The sequence below is a fragment of the Physcomitrium patens genome, chromosome 3 (genome assembly GCF_059467195.1).
Source record: "Physcomitrium patens ecotype Gransden chromosome 3, ASM5946719v1, whole genome shotgun sequence".
NCBI classification, from domain to species: domain Eukaryota; kingdom Viridiplantae; phylum Streptophyta; class Bryopsida; order Funariales; family Funariaceae; genus Physcomitrium; species Physcomitrium patens.
In genome coordinates, this window is record NC_143412.1 from 1,296,787 (window position 1) to 1,315,621 (window position 18,835).

At 35.7% G+C, this 18,835-nt stretch overlaps 2 protein-coding genes across 4 annotated transcripts; both read left to right on the forward strand.

Annotated features, from left to right (window-relative positions):
* The first annotated feature begins 9,415 nt into the window (after window positions 1–9,415).
* Window positions 9,416–13,097, forward strand: LOC112280468 (uncharacterized). The gene is made up of 4 exons (XM_024516000.3): window positions 9,416–10,606; window positions 10,748–10,906; window positions 11,104–11,258; window positions 11,698–13,097. Exons 2-4 carry the CDS (start codon window positions 10,802–10,804, stop codon window positions 12,557–12,559), a joined length of 1,122 nt encoding a protein of 373 aa, XP_024371768.1. The 5' UTR covers window positions 9,416–10,606; window positions 10,748–10,801; the 3' UTR covers window positions 12,560–13,097.
* Window positions 13,098–15,068: 1,971 nt separating this feature from the next.
* Window positions 15,069–18,819, forward strand: LOC112279590 (vacuolar protein sorting-associated protein 2 homolog 3). Of its 3 annotated transcripts, none has more exons than XM_024514196.3 (11): window positions 15,069–15,449; window positions 15,929–15,973; window positions 16,398–16,432; window positions 16,842–16,892; window positions 17,241–17,345; window positions 17,458–17,529; window positions 17,793–17,864; window positions 17,983–18,063; window positions 18,227–18,262; window positions 18,378–18,439; window positions 18,602–18,819. In XM_024514196.3, exons 1-11 carry the CDS (start codon window positions 15,416–15,418, stop codon window positions 18,657–18,659), a joined length of 651 nt encoding a protein of 216 aa, XP_024369964.1. In that variant the 5' UTR covers window positions 15,069–15,415; the 3' UTR covers window positions 18,660–18,819. The 3 variants fall into 3 exon arrangements, with proteins under 3 accessions (XP_024369964.1, XP_024369965.1, XP_090104632.1); XM_024514197.3 differs by having other exon boundaries at window positions 18,619–18,819; XM_090248506.1 differs by lacking the exon at window positions 15,069–15,449 and adding an exon at window positions 15,766–15,807.
* Window positions 18,820–18,835: the final 16 nt, after the last annotated feature.

Genomic DNA, 18,835 nt, shown 5'->3' on the forward strand with positions numbered 1-18,835 from the left:
GCATGACATTATATTCAAATTATTCATATCTAGTTCAAAAGATAATCTTCCACTCATCTCTTTTTTTGATGTGGATATGATTGTATGCTCATCATAGATCTATTTTTGTATTGATGTTTGCTTAATTGAGTTGATCAATAAGTTTTAAAATTAAAAATAGATGATACTCATTATTAATGGTGATCTTATTAAGTCCTTGATAGTCTATACTCATCTACAAAGATCCATCTTTTTTCTTCACAAATAAGATAAAAACTCCTATTAGAGATTTCAAATGACGTATGAAATTCTTAGCTAAGTTTTTATCAATGTATTCTTTTAGTGTGACTAATTCATGTTGTCATAAGCTGTAGATTGGTTCAAATAGTGATTGATTTCTTTCTTGTAGATCAATTATACAATAATAAGATCAATGCTCTAGAAGAATATCTATATTTTTTTTTCAAAAATGTCTTGGAAATCTTAATATTGGCTAAAAATACCACTTGATGTCTTTCCACCATCAAAAATATTTGTGGCATATATAGCAAAAGATGGCCCTTCTTTTGTCACATGCATAAAAGCTCTTGCATTAATAGTAAGAGTTTGGATTTATTAAGCTTATCTATTTCTACTTTACTATTAAAATTTTAGATTAAACTACAAGAAAAATTAAGGTTACAAGAAATCCAATCTATTCAAGAATTATATGTTTTTAACTACCATAATTCTAAAATAATTAGATTAAAAAGAGATTTTATTACATTAAATATTACTATACTATTATGATATCTAATTGATATATCTAAAGGAACAATCTCATGAATAACATCTCCAAAAGATAATGAATAATTATCTATGACTTTTATATGTATAAATATAGTTTTTTTGACTAAAAATATTTTTTATTTCTTATCAAAGTCTTTGTCTATAAAAGAGGCTGAGGCTCTTGAATCTAATAATGCAAAGACTTTATGATTTTTAGGTCCTAAATACATATCTATTATAAAATAAGATGAGGGATTTGAAGAAAAAATAGGACCTTTATTAGTTCTTGTATATGATTTGAGGTATACGATCCCTATTGTAGCTACGAAAACTTATTTTTTGATATATTGTCTTTTTTAGAAATTAAGCTCTTTATTTTATGATTATGTTATTTCTTTGAATAATGTTGAGCAATGTGCTTCGCTTCTCTACAATATAAGTACAAATCCTCTTGATATCATCAAGTCTTTTCTTGCTCAGTAAAGAATTTAAAATATTTCATATCAATTTGCATTGATTCTAACCTTGATAAATAAGTTTCTAAAAACTTCGAAGCTATCGTTATTACTTAGCTTGTTCCTCTCCAATCAAGTCTTTGTTTTTGATGCCTTTCAAATAATTGAATGTTATATGCAATGACTTAAGTAATAAATTATTCTAAAGATTTTGCTTTCAGCATTATCAATAATAAATCTTTGATGTTATCCTTTACCCACATTAAAATTAATTGATGAGGACTTTTTCATTCCAATCCACAATGCAAGGAAGGTTTTGGAATTTAGTAATATACTTGCTGGTTGATTGTCGTCCTTGTCATAAAGATAAGAGCTTGGTCTCTGCTACTTTTTTTTATCACTTTTTTGAATGTGGCCATATATACTTCTAAGAATGAATCAAATTAGAAAAGAATTTGTATCCTTTTCTATGAAAGATATAATCCAAGAGAGAGCACTTCTAAATAGAAGTGCACCTATAAATTCAACTTGAGTAAATCCATCAAGATATTGGAAGGATTGCAATCTTAGATAAAGCTTAATTTATTGCAAAAATCCTCAAAATTTTGATCTTGTTCCATCAAACTTCTTAAGCATATTAATTCTTATCTCTATCATACTTGTAAGACCAAAACTTCTTGGATTTAGTTGTAAGGTTGATTTACTTGCTTCTTTAAACTGTACAACTTGTTGATATAGACTTAGAACTTCTTCTATTAGTGTAGGATTTGTATTTCTATGGTTGGTGCTTATAATGCATCAAATTTTCATCCTAAGAATTTAAAAAAATTATTGAAGATTAGTAATAGTTACAAATTTATTCTTATTTCTACCAAGTATAGCATCTATGATTTTTTCTTTTCTTTCAAATAACTTAATAAATTCACAAGTCAAATTAAAAGAGGGTAATTTATAAATTCTTATATAAAATAATTTATTTACAAAGAGGGATAATTTTTTCTTTTTAAAGAAGATATCAGTGTTAGAAAAATAATTTTTTTTAAAGGTGAGTAATTTACAACCTTTAAAATATAATAATAGAAATGAGATAATTCTTTTATTTCTAAAAAAAGATAAAAACAATGAATCAATACTCTTATCAAATTTTTAAGGATATGAATTTCATAGATCTAAAATACCAATATATTTTTGTATCACTCAAAAAGACTAGAAAATCATTCAAAGATGATATAGTATTAAATTAGAATGGCCAAAGACAAGAAGATTAAAAAGTCTTGAAATAAGACTAAGGCCTAAAAATGCATTGACAAGAGTAAAGAAGGCTTTATTCTTACCTCCATATATACTTTTAACTAGGAGCTATGTGGTGAAGTGCTATAGGACCTCCAAAATGTGTTGAATTTATAAGATTTGTATCTTAACTTGCAAGACAAGTTTTCTATATGTGCACTATATAGTTAGCTTGTTCTACAAGCTACCATCATATATTTAATTTATTGATTAAGTTTCTAATCTATCAATTATAAATATATATAAAATCAAAGCATTGTCTATAAAGCTCTAAGGAAGCTTTTGTAGAAAACATTATGAAATAAATCTGCTTTTACTTACTTCTACTTAATCATATAAATAAATATTAGAATAAATATATATATTTGTGACAATCGGTAGAGTGGAACAAGAAGATAAATGAAACATTGAAATTATTTTGAAAGAGTATGAAACTTACTACAAAGAAATGAATTACCTTGACAATGGAATTTGAGTTAATGGATTGGCAATCTTTCTTCAAGATGGTGCCTTCACCACCTTTTATAACTAGAAGGCTTAGCAAGTAGATAAAAAAAATCACTTTAAAAGCACTGTTGGGATGGATAATGAATATATAGAGAAAATTACATCAAAATCTTTTAGACTTGATTGCCCTTAGATTGATGAGGTAGAAAAAAGAGAACTTATCATGGCATACAAAAGAATATAAATCCAAATGATTCCAAAGTTAGTGTAATAAAAATCCTAACCTATGTTTAATAGGGGCATTCTTTGTGAGCTTAGATGAATAAATTTGCATGAAAGTTTGAGAGATAAAAACTCTTTCAAAGATAATGATGGAACTTATGAAATCTAGTGATCCGCCTTAAAGATGCTTGAAAAGTGAGCCAAAATAGAACTCATTTAAAATCCAATTCCAAAAATATAAAACATAAAGGTGATTTAAAAGAAGGAGGTTTTAAGTGATAGTTTTTAAGTGGAAATAATAATAAAAATTGATAAACAAGAAACCATCCATTCAAATACCAAATGAATATTAAATTACAAGCATTCTATAAAGAAGTCAAAATAAAACATGCTTCTTTTGATTGTAGAGAGGAAGAATAAATAATTTAAAATTTCTAAAAAAAAAACTAAAATAATAATATTTATTCAGATGGTGGAATTAATTAAGGTGTAGCCACAAGCTAAAGAGGAAGTGACGAGTGTTTTTGCTACTTTTGAAGTAAGTAGAGCCCTAAGCAACCTAAGCTTGTTGGTCATGATGAAAGAAGATGGATTTAATACAACCCTCACCACCATCAATTCTAATAGTAGGTTGGTTTATCTAGACACATTCATTGTTTCAAATATACCTATTTATTTCAATAATTATTTGTATGATTAAGTAGAAGTAAATAAATATAAATTAATTTTATAATATTTTTTTATAGAAGCTTCTTAAAAGCTTCATAGACATGGTTTTGACTTTACATGTATTTGTAGTTGATTGATAGGTTAGAAACTTGATTAATAAGTTATCTACATGCCAAACATATTGGTAGGTTGTAGAACAAGTTAATTATCTGATGTACATATAGAAAACTTGCCTTGTAAGTTAAAATATGTATTTAGCAAAGTCAACATGTATTTGAGGTCTTATAAAAAATTGCCACATAGCTTTTAGTTAGATAGTATATATGGAGGTAAGAGTGAAGCCTTCTTCAGTCTTGTTAATGTTTTTTTAGTCCTAAGTCTTATTTCAAGACATAGTAGTCTTCATTTTTTTGGCAATAGCCACTTTACTTTAATATTATATCATCTTTCAATAATTATCTAGTCTTTTTGAGTGACATAAGAGTGTCTTGATCTTTTAATTCTTCAAGATTCATGTCTTTGACACTCATGTGACCATATTGCTTAATCTATGTACCATAAATAGTTACATGACTCCCATGATGGTGAGTTGATTAAAACTAAATAGTAAGCTCATTGCAACACTTATTAATACGAGTTTTACATAAGGTGAATGCTACTCATCGAGCATGACAAAAGAATTGTATTTTAAATCTAGTGGAGTTTGATTCAAGGAAGACTTTACAATATGTAAACTTAGAAAAATAGATTTTATATTGGATAATAATTTTTTAAACTTTTATAGAGTGGAAGTTAGAAAATGGCCCAAACTCAATATAATAATGCTTGCGGATGACTAGAAACTAAAATCCTTGCTTTAGAATAGATCACTAGAAATTAGTCATGTAGAGATCTACCTTGTGAAGGAAGAAGAACTTTTTGAAGAATAATTTTTATTCATTTTATATGACCTTATAATTTTTAAAAATAAAATTTTATTTATTTAGAGATCACTTTTGTACCTAGTGCAAGTATTGATGAGTTTCAATGATATTCAAACTAATAAGTAATCCTTGGAACTGCCTCCCAAGAGGGAGGTGGATCAAAAAATTGAATTGGTCCTAGGATTGAAATTCTTAAACAAAGCTCCATACTGGTTGAATTAACTTGAATTCTAAAAGTTCATAAAGTAGATCAATGAACTCTAAATGAGAGGTTATATAAGGATAAGTAAATTGACCTTTGAAGTGCTAGTACTCTTTGTAAGCAAAAAGATCAAAATATATATATATATATATATATATATATATATATATATATTATCAAGTCCTAAACAAGATGACACTTAAAAATAATTACTCCATGTTTCAAATAGACAACCTTTTAGATAGGTTAGATGGAGCTAAATATTTTAGCTACATTGATATGAAATTGCAATACTACCAAATTTGAATCAATAAAGGAGATATATATATATATATATATATATATAATGACTATGTGAACCAGATATGGTTTATATAAATTTTTAATTATATTTCTCAGCTTATACAATACATTGGCTACATTCACCACCATCATGAATATCATCTTTTACAAAGAGATGGACAAATGAATGGTGGTATACATCAATAATATCTTAGAATACTCAAAAATATTACACCAACATGTCATGGACGTAAGTAAAGTGCTACTCAAATTAAGAAAAAATATATTTTATGCTAATGTAAACAAAAGTGAATTTGGACTCATGAAGATGGATCTCCTAATGCATGTATTGGATGGCAAAGGCATCCACTCAAATCTTAAAAGATCCCAACTATATTAAAATGGGAGGTTTTTAAAAGTGAAAAGGGTGTGACATCATTTCTAAGACTAGTTATCTACTATCAAAGATTCATAAAAGATATCTTAAAAGCAATATGGTCCTTGTCAAATTTATTGATAAAAAACAACAAAATAATTCTTTAAAACAAGGACTACAAAAAGTCCTTCTAGGAATTGAAGGAATTGCTTTTTATGGCCAAAGTATTGAAGTACCTAAAATTTAGGAGGCCCTTCGAAGTACATACAAATGCTATCAACTTTGCTATTGGAAGAGTCTTGATGCCAGATAAGCACCCCATCACCTCCGAGAGTAAGAAATTGACTAAAAGCCAATTGAAATAGCCCATGAATGAAAAAGAGTTGTATACAAAAGAGGAATTGCTCAAAGTATGGCATTACTATATAAGAAGAATGAAGACAAAAGTCTTCATGGATAATATTTTTCTTAAATATTGGAATTCAAAAATCCAAATTTCACTAAAAGAACTTCAATGGTTTGATACTATAGTCTTGATGGATGTTGAATTCATTCATAAACCAAGAAAAAATAACTTGGTGCCTAATACACTAAGCAAAAAAGATGAATACATGACTTTGAAGGTCCTGACTATGATACAAAGAGTTGAAGCAGTAGAAGAAATATTTTTGCAAGAAGTTAGGTAGGCAATGAAGAGCGATAATAAGGCTTTGCATAACATGTCATCTTCGACTTTAAGGGATCAAAAAAAATAATAGAAGATGCAAAGAGTGGTAGGAGAATCTGCTACCTTTGAAGGATAAATGAGCTATATTTCATTAAATAGGTATAATTCTATATCTTGAAATGACAGCTAAGAAAGAGACTCCTCATAGACTACCACAACAATCATGTGGCGAAATACAAGGATGTAAAGGCCACTCTTATTAGATTAGAGCCAAAGTAATTTTGGCCTTGTATAAAGGCTAATGTTATGGCCTATATAGAATTGTGCATAAAAAACCAAATAAACAAGCATAATATATAGCCTCAATTTGAAGTCCTTGCCAATTCTACTAAAGCCCTTTTACAACATCTTGATAGATTTCATGATAAGATTTCTTAATAATAGGAAGAACAAATGCCATCATAAAAGATGCTATAATAGATACATGAGTAGAAAGCTATTATAGGTTGAAAACATGTTTTATCAATTGATACTTTTAAATGTCTAAAATTTATCATTGGCAAAATGAGGTTGTAAGAGGAATAGGATTGTGGAAATCAAGATTGAAGTGCTAGTGAAGAAAGAGAGCATGCCTTCACCAAGAAAAGAAGAAGAGTAAGAAAAAGCTTATTACTTTCAAGAATCTAGACTCAATTACTTGCTTAATTTTGATGAAGACATTAAGTTTAGTGAGTAAGGGAGGATATAATACATTTCTAATTAAGGATGGTGACAAAGGTATTAGACACAACACAAGTGGATATTGTGCCTTGGCTACAAGAATAAAAAAACCTAATTAAGTGTATTACTAATGCATGTAGACTTGGTAGTAAGTAGAATGTCCTACATCCAATGAGTTAGGATACAAAGAGGGTCTTGATGAGACAAAGCCAAGGTGCAACATGGTGAATTATAGAAAGATAACTTACAGCACATTTGAATCATAAGGGTATGTGGAAAGCTACACCAGTATGCTACTAAAGTTGCTATAGTTATTGAGCCTTGTAGATAAAACAAGTAAGTCTCTATTAGTATGGTCTCATGTCATTCAAAGTAGTTGCTATTTGAGACTAAATTTGTATTGATCTGTGGTTTTGTCTTGTATAGGTGAGTGACTAGAAATCACTTTGGAGAAGTAAGACATGAGGATAGGAGTCCTTTATACAAGCATCAACTCCATTGGTAATTCTTTGGACTCACTTTAGAACTCACAAAATTAATCTATTGAAAAAAAAAAAAAAAAAAAAAAAAAAACTCAAGTTATTTCACGTCAAACACACTTTCAAGACTTTAGAAGCACATTAATTAATTGAACATAGAGATTGTTGCAAGTTGCATATTTCAAGCCATTCAAGCAATTATAGCAATCTTTATTTAGATTTATTAATATTATCCATTGTCTTGCAAGGTTCCATAAGCTAAACTTCGAGGCTTAAATGATGGAATCAAGTTCAACTTTCTTAGGTTGCCTTGTAAAAGGCTTATTGATAAAAGACAGACATGAAGAACAGAGACAAAGAGGTCGAGACAATGGACAAGGGATTGGAAATGAAGAAAATTGAGACAATGGATTGATTTAGTAAAAAGTTGGATTACTTTAACATTTTATAATTTTTATAATATTATATTATATGTTATAAAAAATACTAATATTACATTTTTATAATTTATCTTAATACTAAACATATGTATTTATGACAATAACTAGTATTTTTATTTACATGCATAAATAAATTAATATAAATTTTTAATATTCATTATCACTAGAATTTTGAAAAAAATATTATCAAAAATTATAATACTTATAAATATATTAATATAATAATCTAATAAAAAATTATTTTTATTTTTATTTTAATAATATATATATATATATATAAAGATAATACTTAATTCAATATATATTTTAATCTTAAATCTAAAATTTCAATTCAATAATACATACATATATATATATATATATATTTATTTATTTATTTATATTAGCTAGGCATGGTTCAAGATGGGACATAACTATCTATCCTTTTCTAACCCTTGCATCCACAAAATTGACAATCCATTTGCATTAGAGCATGAACAATTGTAGCAAATGCCTTTCTTGCTCCACAAACTGTCATGTGATGTGTTGTTTTTAATAAACAAAAAAGCAATCAATAAACAATGTATTTCAACTCACTCTTGTTCTCTAGTCAAGTGACAAATCTATCTCAAGAGATAGATCCTTGCAGCCATTTTGTAAACTAGGAAGAGGGCATAACATCACAAGTTCCACGACATTGCTGATTCTTCATACACCACCGAAACCCTAATCCTAAACTCCACATCAAGGCTGGTCGGATCTGCCAGGATCAAACAATAATGTCGGAGACTGCGCTTTGGTGCGACGCGCTTATTGCAGCAGAAAAGCCTGTTCCTAACAAATCCACAGGAAAAAAGCAAACAGAGACTCGAGCGTCGTGAAGGGAGAGAGAGCGAGACAGAGGGACACCTTTTTCTCATCGGAAAATTGCTCTGTTCACGAGCAATTTCGAGCCTCACAGCCCACACGATGATCCTGGACAAGTGCCTAACTAGTAATAGCATCTAAAGAGCTCCTCGCTCTGCCATGACCAGAAATCACTTCGCTTACGGAACGCGACCCGCATTCAATACGATTCATTAGCAGTCGCAAAAGCAGCAGCAGCTGTATCGTCTACAGTAATTCACAGATGGCTCCTACCGCGGCTATACCTCTACTGCCTACTCTACGCGTGCATCGCTAGGAATCGCTCGGAAAGCAAGCCTCGCCACAAACACTGCTTACTCCATCATTCCATATCCACAACTACCGCCCCCCTGGGCTCCGCCTGTCGAGGGGAATTGCTACAAATCCGCGGCGCAGTCACGGCGAATGAGACAAAGAGCTTAAATAATAAAATCCCCACCACCCTAGGGCCTCGAGTGTCACGCCGCCAAGAATAGGTGGGTGGTAAGGGAGTGACCGGCTGGGAGCGGTAACTGGGTGTAGCCCGTGCGGAGAAGTCCGTTGCTCGCTGGCTATGGCGGGCGGCACGTTCCCTTCCCCTTCCCCTTGCCCTTGCCCCTCCGAATCGCGCGACTCCGGGCACTGTGTGGGTTCTATCAAGAGGATTCCCCTCCGTTGTGCTTTGTGTGCAACTGGGTTCGGATTCGTTTTTGGTGCCTCGTCGTGTTGTTGTGTGTCTCGGGAGCTCGGGGTGTTTCTTCGTGGAGGTGGGGAGATTGTTGCGCTTCGTTTCATGGGTAGCGTTGCTGGTGGCCCTGTTGTTGGGGAGCCTGTGGAATGTGGCTTATAGGAGTGTCAAGATTTGCCGATCAGTACCTGTAACTGAGGTTTTGGTTGGGGAAGTATCATAGAAACTGGGTTTTTGTTTTTGTTTTTTCGTTTTTCCTCTTCTTCCTAGTTCATTGTTGTATCTCTTGTCTAGATCCTATCCGCGTATGTGACCTGACTCGTGAATACATTACTCAATCCTTTTTTTTTTTTTTTTTTTTTTTTTTTTTTTCGTTATTTTTTTCTGGTGAAGGTGTAGTTGGGCCATTTCGTGGTAGCTTTTTTCAGGGTGTGTTCTTTCCTGGGTTAGCCGTTTTATCTATGTAAGATCTTTGCTCTGTTCATAGTCAGTGGTGCTCAGGTATGTAAAGTGAATTGAGCTTCCCTATCATATCGTTGCAACGGAAAACTGTAGGATGTGGTTTTGTTGGCTCGGTGCTGATATTGAGCAAACGTGATTGATCATCTGTCTAGAGTTCCAAGTCTTTCGCAATGCTTTCTGTACATGTAGAATTCAAGATCATAACCACATCGTCCTATGTCGATGGCAAGAATGACAATCTGAGTGATAAACTACAGAAGAGTGGTATGAGGAGATGTCTCGAAGTGTCCGCGCTACTTTGAGCTTTGTTGGGAGAGTCTTGCTACTGTCGTGTCTTCTACCACCCATCACCGAATCAATCTACCCATAAATTCCTCATGAATTGTGCAGATGAATTTTTTCATGTAGAAGGTTGCCATTCTTTAATATGAACTCTACTTTTAGTGGGGTTGTGGGTGGAATAAGGCCCGTCGAAATCGAGTATTTCATGGTTTTTGTGTTATTAACTGTATCCCTTAAGAGCCTCCTAATCATCGAGAATAGAACTGTTGGAGTCTTCTCACCTGTGCTAAAATTATCGCAATTGACACAACATTGGAGGAGTTAAGCTGTTTGAGTACGGGAACATACTGGAAGCTGCAGAGATGAAGCCTCGAAGGGTGTGATCATTTAGGTCCGTTCGATTCTATTTCAGATTGCAATAATACGCTGTCACATCTGTTGTGTGAACTTTTCCTGCCCTACTTGCATTTGGAGCCTTTTAAATGATAATTCTACTATACAAGTTCTGCATTGATAATCTTCTGATTTTCAGGTCGAGTGGAGTTGCAGTTTCTCGGTGCGCACACTGTAACCGGAACAGATCATAATGGGCCGGGACTCCGGTGTTTTGATCGGCGGGAAACGGTCTCGGCCAGCTGACGATGAAGCATATTTTGACAATTTCCACAACCATAAACGCTATCTCACTGAGGTCGAGCCTCTCCTCTTTAACTGTACCAATTTGATAGACTTCTGTGAGCTCTCGAGGTGCCTTCCCTTTTGGCTCAGCAGAGGTCTCACGGACAATAAACATTTGCTCTATGTAAAACATTGTCTTTCATTTAGGGCATTTTATCCCTTAACAATGATTATGCTGCATTGAGGTGACATCCTTGCTTATACTTCCAGGTGATGGCATCAAGTTTAAATGGACTGCGAGTGGGTGAATCGACCTCTCAGTCACAACGATCGTCTCCACCCTTGATTGACAACATGGTGTCCCCTGCCCACACGGAGACTGGAGGGCTTTCTCGATCTGCATCTTCGTTTCCAACTAGTCATGGGTACGCCCCACCAACCTCATCCGTTGATCCTTGCGGTGTTATAAAAGTCAGAGGTGCTCTAATGGATGAGGAAATTCGCTTTGGGTTTCAAAGAATTATAGATGTGAGTAATGGAGTTGCAATTTTCTGTCTCCAATCAAGCATGAGCATTCCCAAGTTTCCGAAACCACTAAACGTCAGAGACTTAGTAATGCAGCAGCGATTATGAGTCCTCCCTCTTGTATTGAGAAGAACCGTTCGCATACACCCGAGATTAACCGGTTTCTCCTTTCCTTTCAAGAAGTAGATAATTTTTCGTTTCCAATTCGTTGAATCCTAAACATTTTGGTCATCAGATAGGCAGTAAGTCCATATTTGCTCATACATGCAAATTCCATTGCCAGTTCTCGAGTAACCTCCGTGCGTATAGGAACATACTCTTACAGTTCATTATGCGCAGGGACGACCTATCAACGTTAGACTCTCCTATGTCTGATGACAGTGATGAGAGTGTTGGTTTTCGAATGGGTCGTGCAGTAGAGAACCCCACTTGCACTCCTGTCTCTACCGTTGAATCGTTATCTGTGGCTCCGACTAGCCCTGTGTCTCCGCGTCGGAAAGAGCACTTACCCCCTTACATTCCAAACTATAGTGGCACGCTGTCTTCTCGCCAACAGACTCCCCCTCCTTACACTCCTTCACTCCCTTTGCCTTGCTCTCAAGCTCGTGCGAAAGGAACAGATGCGGAGGGCCGCTTGCCTCCCTCCCCCAGTGACCCTTGCCAATCTGCCGACCTGAGAAGAGCAGCTCTTTTACGCTCCCTTCAAATGAGATCTCAGTCTCCCATCAGGCCTGCTTCGTCTACAGTAGCACCTGAAGAAGGTGTAGAGAAAGGGGTTGTCCCAGAGGGATTGGAAGAAGGTGGTGATCAGTCCTCTCCAGGGCCTTCGGTGCACCCATCAGGGCTTTCAGGCTGCAATTGCGAGGACATAGGACTTACGACCACGACAATATTTCCTCCGATCAATACCAGGGCAGCAACACGTGTTCGAAGCCTTCTTCTCGATGAACCGGTAGTGGTTGCCACAATGGCACTATCGAGCACACTGCCACAAACTATTCAGGATGCGGATAATGATTCTGTTGCTCAAGAATCTCGGTTTGAACACAAGACTAACCAGCCAATAAGCCTATTACGTAGCTGTTCCAAGCTTGCTAGATCAATGTGCAGTGATGTCATTGTATCAGACGCGGAGTCGAAACTTCTTCGCAGGGCCTCAGCTACCGTCGAGAAGTCTTGTAAGAGGGCTAAGCCACTTTGATGTTATGGACGAATAATTACAAAGATCGACCTTGCAATATCTTTTGAAGCTTGCATTGAAAGCTCGGATCGACTTCGTGATAATTATGTTACCTCGAAGGGACTACACTTCTCTCATAGGGCAGTATCAGCTTACAAGATCGACTGCCGTGAGTTCAATTCAAGCTTCGCAAGTTCTAACATGCTGTCTTTGCCCATTGCGACGTTTCAGTACAAGTGAGGTCCTATACTTCATTGAACACAACCATATATGGTTGGTCAGCTTTCCACTTCTAGGTCTACATCAGTGTAGCTTCCTACTTACCGATACTGATTGGTTTCTTTTCTACACTGGAGTATTATTCCTCAAAGACAGTGGATGGAGTTAAATATTATATAGTTTGGGGTCTCGAGGAGCCCTTCTCTTCTACCCACGACCAGGCTCCCTCCACATATTACTAATGTTTATTTTGTACCATTGCGAACCATTATTTTGTAACACTATACAGTCAAAAACAAATCAACGTACGTTGTGAAAAATGTACACTTCTGCTCATGAACATTATTGCGTCGAGTATCAGATGTGACTATTGCAACCAGATCGATGTTTTTGTCTTGTTTGAGCTGTGGTTACTAATTAATGACGAGTTGTTTCTCTACTCCTCTGACACCTTTTTGGTGATTTGATGGTCAAGTGTGGTGGCCATCCTTTTAGTGCAATAAGGTTTTGTTACTCAATGTGGTCAAGTTGCCAAGTGGGGGAATCCCATTTCTCTCCCATGATAGCTGCAATGTCAGTAACTATTCAGAAAGGACCACTTTCCCATCTTTTTTCATTGCTACTCATTCTTCTTAGTACTGCTGAACGCCATTAAATTTTGGCTTCAAATGGGACTAAAATGTGGGCACACCCATTTGCAGCCACTTTTTGACCCAAGCATGTTTAAAACCACTCGAATATCCAGGAAGAAAATATGGTGGTGTGACTCTTAGTTCATCACGAGGCTATTAAGTTTGGTGTTAAATCAAATATCGTGTTGTAGATTTGAAGAAGTAAATATTTTCCTTTTCATCCTTAATTACTTAACATTAGCACCTTATTACTCGAAGACCACGTTAGAAGAACAGCATTATGTTTTGTCAACTATTCGGTACGTTTTCAAGGTAGAAATAACACATCACCATTAACCCATGACACAATCAAATGTTACATTTAGTCATAATGTACTTAAGACCTATGTCGTGTATTTGTCTGCTGCCATGAATACATTAATGTGAAAAATATTTTGAATGATCTTATTATAATAACAATCGAAGAGATATTGGTAAAGATCCACCATTACACTTAGATGCTAAGAAAAACAAAGAATTGGTTTTGAAACAAAATCCTCTTTTATTCTCTACCAATTGGATTTTAAGAACTCTTATTGGTTTTGGGGTTGTGACATTTAAAAAAAAAAATAGATTCTAGGCAACTCTACTTTGAATGAGTTGCTCAATTGTTTTTCAAATATGTCATAGAAGTTGCTAAGAACCTATAGGGATGTCATCAAGACTCATTAGATGAATAAAAAAGATCATAGTAATTAATTATGATTTTATTTATTTATTTATTTATTTATTTATTTTCTATATCTAATGAGTCATGACCCATGTTATACAAATTTTTAAAAACAGCATATTACATAAATATGTTTTATTCAAGACCATTGATCTTCATTGTAATTTTGCAAAATTTATAAATAATTATTACAACATTGATAGTTGATAATTTAACACTATAATCAAATATATAATTACAAATTATATATTAGACTTACTTTCATTTATTACAATATCCATATCTTTCATATTTAAAATAGTATTTTTTGTTTTGTTTTGTTGCCCTTAAAGAATAAAAGAATGAATCCAAAGTTTTAAAAAAATTGCACACACATAAACAAGTCACATCCAATAGTTAAATAGAAAACAAAGATTGTATCATGATATATATATATATATACACACACAGTAAACTGTACACACTCGCAACAAAAATTTAAGCAGAAAACCATGTGCACAAAGTCACAAAACAAAAAATTAAAATAAAGGAGAAAAAACTAATAAACACAGATAAAGAAGAGAAAAGGAAAAACTCATAAAGTATATATCCCACAAGGCAACACATACACAATTTAAAATACAACACGTCCTTCAATTTCCACACTAAAACCAGTGTTACTAAAATAAAAACAACCATAGTTGAAAATTAATTAAGTAATTAAATGAAATAAATAAAAACTTCATGCTGACTAAACGAATAAACGATAAACGAATCAATGCCACAACAGCGACTCGGACCAATATATCCCACTCAATTAGTACACGTGTCAAAACGTGGGTGGCTAGACATACTGGGATCCGACGTGGAAAGAAGAGAGGGGAGCAGGCCAATGGGAAGACGAGGGAGTGGATAGGAAGTGCCAGCGTGGCTCCCGGGTTTTTGCCGTTAAGGCATCTTTCGTCGTCGTCTCCCTTGTAGAGAGAGAGACCATGGACCCCACCCCACCTTTGGCTCTTCGTGGAGAACGACCATGGCCGCTTTACGAGTTCCCGCCATGCCGCGATTTGAATTCTTCTTCTTCTTCGTCGAGGAACGTTGCGTCGGTCACGACGTCGTTGCGGTGTCTGTTACATCTCCACCATGGAATCGCATTGTCATGATAGAGCGAGCGAGAGAGAGAGAGAGAGAGAGAGAGAGCTGCTTGGAAGCTTTGTGCCGTTCTCGGTATTGGTAGTGGAGTGTGTATTGTCGGAAGCAGTGGTGAGTCGGGTGGTGAACTAATCGAACTACTTTGAGGAGGAGGAGGAGGAGGAGGATTGCGGTAGTGCCGTGACCATGAATCTGTTCAAGAAGAAGCCGGATGCGAAAGGTTTGTGGCACACAGCATTTTAATTGTGGTGGATACAATGGTGAGGGGGGAATTAGTTTAAGGTGAGGTATGGCAATGGTTGTCAATTGGTGAAGGGTTTCCGTCGAGATGAAGTGGAGAATGTGGTTACGTTTACCTTCCCGTCGAGTAGAAGAAGGTGCTTGCGATGAGCTGAGGCATTTTTCGATTGTAGTTTTAGTGAATTGCAGGGTACTGCACTCAGGCGTTGACGTAGTGACTGATGGATTCCGTTTGCCCTGCCAGAGTATTTCTCCGGGTAGCGCAGTATGTTTGCGTCGCTGTCGATTTGAGGAAGTGTTATGAATTTGAAAATAGCGGGAATCCCCTTGCCGAATTGGTAATCAAACGTCATGCTCAGCAGAGGTTGTTGTTGTTTCGTCGTAGAGCAAAAGGGCCAATAATTATCACTGTTAGATTGGGCAGTACTTGGAGCTGAGCTCGTCTAGTGTTGGTTGCAGAGGTGCTGAGAGCGAGTAAGCGGGAGATGTCCAACGCCACCAGAGGTGAGTCACGGGGTTACCATATTAATACGAATTTACCGGTAATGTTAGGAATGGATTCGTAATCTCTTTTCTAGGTAGATACTTGACAGGCATAATTAGTCGCAACCTTTTCGCATCTTTGTGAACACCGGTTCTTCGAGTAGCCAGTTGTACCATGCATGATAGTTCGAGGGATGTACCTCCTCTAAATGAATGTAGTCTGTATCTAGAGTTTCCCCTGGTTCACTTGATATTTTTCATATTGCGCTCTTTTCAAAGTAAATGAATTCGAGATATTTTTTCTCCTCTCTGTATTACTTCATTTCAAGGGTGTGTTACTGCAAGGTCATATGAGATTACAATTTGGAATTGTGTCGGAAATGTGTTTCCAACAGTTGAGTAGCTTAAGTGGGATGGCATGGGGTTTGAATGCATGATCGCGCAGGGATCGAGAGAGAAATCAATTCATTACAAATAGAGGTACGTCTCCGTCTTTACTGAACTTGAGATTGTCAATAGTTGGGGACCATTATAATTGTGAAGGCGAACATTTTCTTTGTAGTTTTGGTTTGTGCGGCTCAAGGTTTCAAACCTGTTTCATTCTCCTCATGTATTTTCATGGTTCAGAACATGTAGTTTCCTCATAGACACTAGTAAATAATCCTAAGCCATTCCACCATTGTCTTTGTCGGACTAGCGCTCATTTTCTGACAGGAACTGTGAAGGTAAAGATTTCGATTAGATCTCTGTAGGATTCAACAAGGACGAAGTAGCACGCACTCCTGCTCAGCTACATCGTCGTAGAGAGGAACACCACCTTATTGGTATTCTAATTTAGGATTTAACGTCAAACTCGAACACCCCCATTATGTTTGTGTGGTGTATACAGGAAAAGAAGCTAGTGGCAGAGATAAAGAAGACAGCTAAAGCAGGAAATGATGTGAGTTAATTCTTCATGATTGTGGTCTTCTTTTTCAAATGCGTGTTCACTCATCACATGACTGTTCTGGTTGCTATCATTGCCCTCATATTGCGGAAGATAACAAGCACTACTTGCTGGTAACACTTGTAAATCTCATGTGTGCTGCTGACTGCACAACACTAAAGTTTACTTTGAGTCGTTATGAATATTTCTTTCTCCTGTCAGTATCAGAGCTTAGAGGTCGAAAAGATGCTAATGGAGAAGTTGTAGACCTCGTTCCTTTGACTCTGTTCGAATACCTTCCCAAATCTACATTGCATGCAGAAGACGTCAATGTTAAACAGTCGTATTTGTTGCACTGAGCAGGCAGCAACCAAGATCTTAGCACGGCAGCTTATCCGGCTACGACAGCAAATTACGAAGCTACAAGAGAGCAGGTCTCAAATGCGTGGGGTTGCTACGCATACACAGGTAACAGGAAGAATCGCGAATTTTGTTGCTTGAGTTTGCCAGTCGAATAATTGGAACTTTGATTTAAGCCCGCGGATCGTTTACAACAGTTATTGTGTTTGTGGATCATCAGGCCATGCATGCAAACACAGCAGTGGCAGGTGCTATGAAAGGTGCTACTAAAGCAATGGCCTCCATGAACAAGGTATGCTTCTTAAGATGCTGATTGCTCCGGATGATTAAAGGACTATTTCTCTTAAGCTTCGGTCCTTGTCCAAAAAGTTAACCATTTCGTCTACTCTATGATGGTTTTTTTATTAGTAGATTTTCTCATCGGAGTTATTCTTGGCCTCCTCTTTGCGTTTTCATATTTATCCTATTCCAACTTATAACTAGTACAGTACAATTCTTCTGGATAATTGATGTGATATCTGAAAGAGTATGTTTCGAATGTGGCGATTTTAACAGCAAATGGAGCCAGCTAAGACGGCCAAGATCATGCAAGAATTCCAGCGTCAATCAGCACAGATGGATATGACTGTAAGTGACCTGGTTCAATATCCCTCGGCGATTGTCAATTGAGCAGTGATACATGTTTATCCTATGCAATTTCCGATAGCGTGGACGGCCTGTTCTCATGGTCAATTTTTTCTCACAGACGGAGATGATGTCCGATTCAATCGACGATGCATTAGACGGTGATGAGGCTGAGGAAGAGACAGAAGAGCTCACCGCCCAGGTATCTTTATTTAGCACTTCATTGCTTACACTTGCTTTCAGTACTTGTCATCACCTTCCCCATTCATTTGAATTGTTTTGATTCCCGTGTTTTTTGTTTTTTTTTGTTTTTTCGGTTTTCCTCTGTTGTGCTTATACTCATGTAATAATTTATTGTACTGCAGGTCCTCGACGAAATCGGTGCCGACATTGCTACTCAGGTTAGAATTTTGAACACACATTTTAATTTCTTTTACCTGATCCTTTTTACTTCGTTATCAGCTCCCATATTCTGTCACTTCATGTCTAAATGTTGCTCGTAATGATTTTATGCAGATGAGTTTTACACCCAAAGGGAAGCTTGGCGCAGGCAAAGCCAGGACCCAAAACGCCAGCAGGTATGTTGCAATTCAACGTCCAACAGTACTGTGGTGAGTGATCGCTAGAATATTTTGCATAGAGTAATCTATTGATTTCTCCTCAATCATGTCCTGCATAGCTAAAAGCAATCAGTACTAAGGACATTAAGCACTTCGGACTCGTCTAATGTGTTCTTGCAGTTCTGGTATCGATGCAGTGGACTTGGAGGCTAGGCTTGCAGCTCTGCGAAGCGGATGAGCTGATGCGAATTACACGTGTACTTGTACATAACCCCAGATAGTACTTATTCTTACAAACCCTAGGCTTACAGAAAATACTTGTGTTATTGTTCTGGCTACTCAAATTTGAGAACTCTATTTTGAGGAATGCAAAATTTAAAAGAACCCAATTTTTTTTTCATGAACAGTCATCTG

What these genes read in the sequence shown, in the direction of transcription:
- LOC112280468 (XM_024516000.3), top strand. Translation starts at nt 10,802, where the DNA reads ATGGGCCGGGACTCCGGTGTTTTGATCGGCGGGAAACGGTCTCGGCCA. An exon ending in ATAAACGCTATCTCACTGAG is followed by an intron (nt 10,907 to 11,103) that starts GTCGAGCCTCTC and finishes TTATACTTCCAG; the next exon opens with GTGATGGCATCAAGTTTAAA. An exon ending in TCGTTTCCAACTAGTCATGG is followed by an intron (nt 11,259 to 11,697) that starts GTACGCCCCACC and finishes CATTATGCGCAG; the next exon opens with GGACGACCTATCAACGTTAG.
- LOC112279590 (XM_024514196.3), top strand. Translation starts at nt 15,416, where the DNA reads ATGAATCTGTTCAAGAAGAAGCCGGATGCGAAAG. An exon ending in CAGCTAAAGCAGGAAATGAT is followed by an intron (nt 16,893 to 17,240) that starts GTGAGTTAATTC and finishes TGCACTGAGCAG; the next exon opens with GCAGCAACCAAGATCTTAGC. An exon ending in CAGAAGAGCTCACCGCCCAG is followed by an intron (nt 18,064 to 18,226) that starts GTATCTTTATTT and finishes ATTGTACTGCAG; the next exon opens with GTCCTCGACGAAATCGGTGC.